Source organism: Cnephaeus nilssonii (assembly GCF_951640355.1).
Source record: "Cnephaeus nilssonii genome assembly, chromosome: 1".
NCBI classification, from domain to species: Eukaryota; Metazoa; Chordata; class Mammalia; order Chiroptera; family Vespertilionidae; genus Cnephaeus; species Cnephaeus nilssonii.
Genome location: NC_137072.1, coordinates 61,128,819 through 61,136,540, shown reverse-complemented (window position 1 = coordinate 61,136,540; position 7,722 = coordinate 61,128,819). Strand labels below are relative to the sequence as shown.

Below are 7,722 nucleotides of genomic sequence, written 5' to 3'. Positions count from 1 at the left end.
TCACGTTGCATAATTATTATGAAAAGTGAATGGTCAGAAATTTCTTTATTCCTTTTTCTTTAAATTTCGCTTCATTTATCATATTTTAGGTATTAATGAAGAAGTATTATAGACCTCCTCATTGAAAAGTTTTCAATTTATCTCTTAGCAGTAAGGTTTATTTTAAACAGCTTTATTGAGATATAATTCACATATATATACTTTACCTATTTGAAGTGTACACTTTAATAGTTTTTAACATATTCCCAGATCTGTAAAACTGTCACTGAAATCAACATTAGAACATTGTCATCACTTCCAAATTCACCTCTTAGCTGTCATACCCAACTCCTGGCCAAGCACTTATCTACTTTTTGTCCCTATAGATTTGTCTGTTTGGGATATTTCCTTTGAATGGAATTTTACAATATGTGGTCTTTTGTGTCTGGCTCTTTTTCACTCAGTGTAATGTTTTCAAGGTTCATCTACTTTGTAGCATGTATCAGTAATTCATTCCCTTTTAGGACTGAATTATATTCCATTGTATGGATCAAGTACATTTTATTTATCCATTTATCAGTTGATGGACATTTGGATGAGTTGTGTATCTGTGTGTGTGTGTGTGTGTGTGTGTGTGTGTGTGTGTGTGTGTGCATGTGATGAATTATATCTTAAATAGGAAGAAACTGTTAAAAAGTCGTAGCTCCTATATTTTTGTAGCCTGGAGAAAAACATCTGTCTTTCATCACAGGTGGAGGTGTCACACCCAGCTATGAAGACCAGCATTCTGCTTATGTTCCTTTGGGGGTTGTCCTGTGCTCTTCCAGTAAGTATCAGGAGAGGGATATCTGGGGGAAACACACACACACACACACACACACACACACACACACACACACAACACCTTTTATACCTAAAACTTCACAATGTTCACTGGCTATGAGCCAAGGTGGCTGTGTATGTTCCAGTTAGATGAAAACAGTAGTTTCTTAGGAAGCTGCTTTCTTTAAAATATCATCTGAGTTATTCTTTATGAGCCACCATTCATATAGCCACAAGTCTCAATTTTCTTCCTCATAAGCAGTGGCTCTCAACGTGCATCCCTAGACCAGCAGCATCAGCATCAACTAGCACTTTGTTAGAAAGGTACATTCTTGGGTCCTACCGCAGACCTGCTGAGCCAGAGTCCAGGGATGGGACACAGCAATGTGTTTTAGCAGGTCTCCAGGTGATTCCGTTGCTTGCTAAAATTTGACTATCACTGTTCCTAATTAAGTAAAGTGTTAATAGCTGCTGCCTTGGAAATTTCTCTGTGGGCTGACCGTGTGAACTTAATTTTCTAGGTAGCCAGGTATCAACATACTGAATCTGAGAGCTCCGAAGAATGGAAGGTGAGTAGAAATATTTTTATTTTAATATATTATTAGTATAACCAAAATCATCTCCACTGTAAATGTTGAAACTGTTAATGATTTAATGAACACATCAATAACTTACGACATAGGTAGTAAGAGCTATAATTTCTAGTTCACATAAGGAAATTTAGTTCATATAATGCTTCAATTCCAACTTACTAGTATAATTTGGCAAGGAAGCCTTTTTTCCTTTGGCTTTATTTTCATAATGGATGTGTATCGTAGTGCAAGGGGATGGTGACAATGAACCAAGACTGCCCTTGGAGGAGTACGACTAGAAATGTGTCTTACCAGATGTCTGGGTAGGCAGAGGGTCAAGTCTTAGAAAGTGAGAAAAGAAAGAATGAGAGGGTACTAGAGTCTCTGGAAGGAAAGCTAATGTTGGTTGAGTGTCGACTCCGAGCAACCTGATAGTTACTAACTCTCAGTAACTCAAGAACCATTTCCAGGCATGGTTCTGTGTGCTTTGCATGTATTAACTTCCTCAATCTTCACAGCACCCAATAAACGAGGTGTATTTTATTCTCGTTTTACAAATGGGAGCCCTGAGACAGAGTCACCTCGTCTGTCTGGGCTATACACTTAATAAGTGTTTAGAGCCAGACTTTGAACCCAGGTCACTCTGGCTCCAGAATCCACATTCTTTACCAGGGTGTTCCATCCCTGTCAGGAAGGTGCCAGGTCTAGGAGGGCAGTAGGTTCTCAAGATTGGAACTACGAGTAAGGGCTAAGACTTAATGCTAATTGAGAGTGTTTTGTTCATTATCGTGTTTCCTGCTGTGTATGATGCAGCTTGGGCACGATGCTATTAGTGGTAGGAAGATAATGCCAGAGGCCTGAGATGGGGCCCTGCCCCTCCCTGAGGCTGGAAAGGACATTGCAGGATCCTTTCTGGTAATTTACCTCAGACATGTCTGTAGGCTAGTTTATTTAAAAGCAGCCACTGTAGATCCTTTCACTCCTTCAATCAGACACTCCACGAGTACTACAAACATGCTGTGTTCTCAAACCCAGTCTTGGTATGAGAAGAACTCCAATGTCTGGCTCCTTCCACCCCTTAATTTCAAATAACTGGAGCAGAGTCTGTCATTGTGCCTGCCTGCAGTGTCACAGGGCAAAGACTTAACTAGTAAATGAGTGTCGCTCCTTCTTCCGAAGAGCTACCAGTATCTCCAGCCTAGCACTGCTGATAAGCCCTGTTGATAGCTCCTCCCTGCTCTACCTTGTCTTCACACCCATCTCTCAGCAGCTTTGAGCCTCATGGGATTTTGGGATTTTGCCTTGCTCAAGGGGAAGGAGAAGAATAGGTGGAGAAAGGGCATCAGAAGTGACGCAGGCATCTTTAGAGTTCTTAGAAGATTAAAGAAAGTTAAATAAATCAGAACTATGAGTAATTGTCAGATTTAGAATTTGTGTTTTATTTTGTGACCTTATGTGACGAGAAAGATTTAATGGCTTTCTCTGTTCAGTTTTGTCTACTACTGAATTTTATAAAGTAGGTGTTCTCAATGGATCATTACTTTAGTTTATATCATATTGAACAGTTCTCACTATGTTTCTATAGGCACTAGCTGAATTCATCCTCATAGAAATCATGTGGAGTAAGCACAGTGGTTGCTAATATTCTTAATTTATGAATAAGAAAATGATATCAAACATGGGAAGTGAATTGTCCAAATTCACATAGAGTGACCAACCACTGAAATTTGCTTGAGACTTAGGGGTTTCCTGGGACACATGAATTTCAGTGCTAACACCAAGATGTTGGTTTTCAGAGCTAAAACCCAAACCAAGTCACTAATTGAGACTTAAATCTGGGTCCTGAATTCCTGCGGTGTTTTTCCTATCTTACGTTTCCTCTAGGTTGTCCAAACAACCCATTTCCAAGAAAGTAAAATTTTCTCTAAGTACCAGATATACAGAAATCTTCCAGGTCTTTTATATCATAAGATTTTTCTCAGGCCATCAGTCATCTCACACTCATTTTTTAGCTATTTCATCATAAAATGTCATTATTAGTCATGTAAATTCAAAATATATACCAAGAAACTTTAAAAGAATTACATAAAAGTATTCTAAATATTTGTGATGGCATGAATCATCTGTGAAGGTGTAACTTGTTTTCCTTCCTTTTTTACAGGGTCATTTGGCTCAGACACAAACACCACCATTGGTAACTATCTCGTTTATTTGTTGTCATAAACATCTCATAAAGTAACTTTAACACTCTTCCCATCACCTCAGGCCATTTGGAAAGTTGTAAACCCAAACCACAAGCAATTTATGTGCATCATATTTTTTCCTTTCCTCAGGAATTACTAAACAACTTTTTTTTTTCCCTTTTAGGAGAGTAGTGAGTCATCAGAAGAAAGTAAAGTTAGCTCAGAGGAGCAGGTAATTAAACAGACCTTTCTTAACTTTTCAGACTGTTTAGGAATGGAAGGAAATGATGTTAGATTAAATTACCTGGCAACTGTTCTAAATATAATATTTTCTAACTATTGGTTATGCTGACTAAAAAGTCCCATAAAATAAGAAGGGAAAAATGAGTGGGAGAATTCAGATGTGCACATGCTGTTCATTCCATATTTGTCACTGGAGCCAGATTATAGACATTGTGGCCCTAAATATCCCTCTAGTTAAAAAGAACACACACACACACACACACACACACACACACACACACACACACACTGGTCAGAGACTAGTTAGACAAGCAATAGTTCACTCGTTAATTAAAAATGCTGCTTTTACAATTAGAGCAGTTCAGATTGGGTAGAGAAAAGTGTTCTGGCTAACATGACATGAAGTGCCGGCTGGGCCTGGAGACCTCCTTCATGTCAGGACTCTGTTAAGGAGAGAATAGGAGAGCCCTGAGGAAAATGGAATGAAACAGGGGCTTCAGAAATGACTTTCTCTTTAAAATAGTTGTGGTCCTGGGATTGAGAAAAGTTGACTTAGCTTATATCTCTTTAATAAAAAAATACCTGTCTTTCTTCTCCTTTTCCTCCTCTCCCTTCATTTCCCTAAGACTAAATGTCATTACTTCCTTAGCTATTCTATCATTTCTGACCAAACTGAACCCAATGGGGCTCCAGAGATTCCAGGAACCAGGTTTTTCTCTGCAGTTTTGACCCATGTTTCATTTTATACTCGACTGCAGTTGCAAGATGAATTATTAGGCTTTGTACCACTATTGACTAAAGGTTTTTCAGAGGAACATTCAAGAAATTTATAAGCACAGAACTGGGAAAATGCTCTTTTCTGCAGATGCAGTGATTTATTACCCTAGTGGTCTCTGTGCTTACGCGAGGGTAACAGTCTCTGCTTGAGGAGGGTGCCATAGGTGCCTGATGAGGTATGGAAAGCTAAACAGATGTTTGGTTCCAGCATATCAGTGTAAACTAGCGATGGAAAGAGATCTCATCATTTTGTACTCCCGACTGGAAACTCAGACATTGATCAGTAGGAACATGTAGAAAAAAAGGAAAAAAATTAGCAAGAATGTTCTAATATAGACTATGACAAAGAGCAGATTTTCCAGACCTCAATGATGATGACTCACTATCCTTCCTTATCTGTGTAGAGCATCCCATTGTTTTACTTATGGGGATAATCTGTGTGAGCTCTTAGAACTAAGCTGCCTGGGCAGTCACGCTATTGCAGTCTTCTAGCTGAACCTTTCACTGGCATAATAAGATATAAACATGGTTTGAATGAGATAGATACCTTATTGCAATATTTTACTTTCATTTTAGCTAAAGGTTTCATCCTCCTGCCCTAATATATCCACCCCCTCTCCCCAATTGATTAGAAAAAAAATTGGGGTCTTTTACAAATCATTCAGTATTTTAAAAAATTCTGTCTTAAACCAAATATTTTGGTGAGTGAGCATTATAAACCAACTCTTTACAAAAAAATTCTCTGAGAGTTTTATTTAAGGAATCATACTTCAATATAATTTGAGGTTCATAAATGTGATTCAATAAAGTTTTTGAGAATTTTTTGCAGCATGAGTGAATTATCTTACCTAATAATATTCAAACATGTAAATTGACCATACCCCTGCTACGCCCACAGCCAATCAGAGTGACTATGCAAATTATCCCAACAAAGATGGTGGGTTATTTGCATACGCAGGCACGGAGTGGCCTGGAGGGGTGGGACATCTGGTATGAGGGGGAGGGGAGACAGCGGAGGGAGCTAAAGGAGCAGTGCTCCCGACAGAAGTGAGGACTTGCCGGCTCCTGGTTGGGCCAGGAACAGGGACTTGCAGGCTCCCGGGCGGCTGGGATTGAAGCCAGGGGAAGGAAGGCCTATTCTTGCATGAATATCATGCAACGGGCCTCTAGTGTTTATATAAAATGGAAAGACTTGAGTTTTACCTCTCCTTCCTTCCTTTTGAACCTTTGATAGAAATGTTATGGAGCAGTAAAATTGACCATGGTTTAGATGAGGGATACAGGAAGAAGAAAACAGAAAGAACCTAGAAGGATACTAGATAACACAAACCCTCTATATCACCTCCTAAAGTACTGACCATGTCTGTTAACCTCAAACTCCAGGTAAATGAAGACCCAAGTGACAGTGCCGAATCAGAGGAAGGCCTGCACCTTGCGGATCATCCATATGCTCATAGGCCAGCTGGTGGCTTTTCTAGGAATGGAGGAAAAGAAGGAGCTGATAAAGATGATGATGAAGATGACAGTGGAGATGACACCTTTGGTGATGAGGACAATGGTCCAGGACCTGAAGAGACACAAGGAGGAAATTCTAGACTCGATAGTAATGAAGACTCAGCAGATGCCACACAGTCCAGGGAAGATAGTGCCTCTCATGGGGAAGACAGTGGCCAAGATACCACCAGCGAGAGCAGGGACGTTGACAAGGAGAGTGAGAGTGAGGAGCACTGGGTGGGAGGTGGCAGTGAGGGAGATAGCAGCCATGGGGATGGATCTGAGTTTGATGATGAAGGAATGCAGAGTGATGATCCAGACACCATCAAGAGTGAGAGAAGCCACTCCAGAATGAGCAGCGCCAGTGTCAAATCAAAAGAATCAAAAGGAAATAGTGACAAGCAAGCCAACACTCAGGATTCAGGTGAGAGCCAATCAGTGGAGAATCCCGGTAGGAAATTTTTCAGAAAGTCCCGCATTTCTGCGGAAGATGACAGAGGTGATCTTGGCAATAGCCGAGAAGAAGTAAAAAGTGACTCCACAGAAAACACCAACTCCAAAGAAGCTGGCCTCAGCCAATCCAGGGAAAACAGCAAGAGTGAAGCTCAAGAAGATAGTGAGGACAATCAGTCCCAGGAAAATAGCCAAAATGAACAAGACCCCAGTAGTGAGTCTAGTCAAGAGGTTGACCTGCCATCTCAAGAAACCAGTAGTGAATCTCAGGAAGAGGTATTGAGTAAGTCCAGGGGTGACAACCCAGATAATACCTCCAGTCACTCAGAAGATCAGGACAACAGTGACTCCACTGAAGAGGACAGCTTGAGCACACCCTCCAGTTCAGAAAGCACATCCAGAGAGGAGCAAGCTGATAGTGAATCCAATGAGAGCCTCCAATCCTCGGAGGAAAGCCCAGAGTCCACTGAGGATGAGAACAGCTCTAGCCAGGAGGGCCTCCAGTCTCACAGTGCCTCCACAGAGAGCCAGAGCCAGGAGAGCCAGAGCGATGAGAGCCAGTCTGAGGAAGATGACAGCAGTGATTCTCAGGACAGCAGCAAATCACCAGAAGATAGCAACTCCACTGAGAGCAAGTCAAGCAGTGAGGAAGATGGCCAGTCAAAAAACACTGAGATAGAAAGCAGAAAATTAACAGTTGATGCTTATCACAACAAACCCATTGGGGATCAGGACGACAATGACTGCCAAGATGGCTATTAGCATCAGCTTTCCTAAGAAGTGGCTCTCAGGTTAAGGAGTCTTAGAGTTTGGAGAGTAGGGAAAGAATTATAACTATAACTTATTGATGCTTATATCAGACCGATAACTGAAGGCCACTTCTTTCTGAAAGGAATTGCTGGACATTGTATTTGTTTCTAGGGTGTCACCAACCATAAAGGTTTACATAAGTTGCAATGACACCAGAACACACTCAATGAAACTGGAAGCAAGGAAAGATGTGCATTATAGCTTCACAGCTGAAATAGTTCCTAACTCATGAACCTAACAAACAGTTATTGAAATTCTATTATGTACCAAGCACTGTGCTAGGTGCTAGGGACATTAAGAAGCTCAAGGCTTGTTTCTTGCTCCTGAGGAGCTTATAGGAGGATAAATAAAGCTAAAAAGCTAAAGAGGAATACATATGAGGGAAACAA

The 7,722-nt window shown here is 40.7% G+C and overlaps 1 protein-coding gene across 2 annotated transcripts; it reads left to right on the top strand.

Moving 5' to 3' along the window:
- Positions 1-751: 751 nt before the first annotated feature.
- On the top strand, positions 752-7,433 carry DMP1 (dentin matrix acidic phosphoprotein 1; the record flags this gene model as incomplete). Of its 2 annotated transcripts, XM_079776801.1 has the most annotated exons (5): positions 752-805; positions 1,323-1,370; positions 3,535-3,567; positions 3,741-3,788; positions 5,960-7,433. In XM_079776801.1, the coding sequence occupies 5 exons, from the start codon at positions 752-754 to the stop codon at positions 7,283-7,285; spliced, it is 1,509 nt and encodes a 502-aa protein (XP_079632927.1). In that variant the 3' UTR covers positions 7,286-7,433. The 2 variants fall into 2 exon arrangements, with proteins under 2 accessions (XP_079632927.1, XP_079632928.1); XM_079776802.1 differs by lacking the exon at positions 3,741-3,788.
- Between the last annotated feature and the right edge of the window lie 289 nt (positions 7,434-7,722).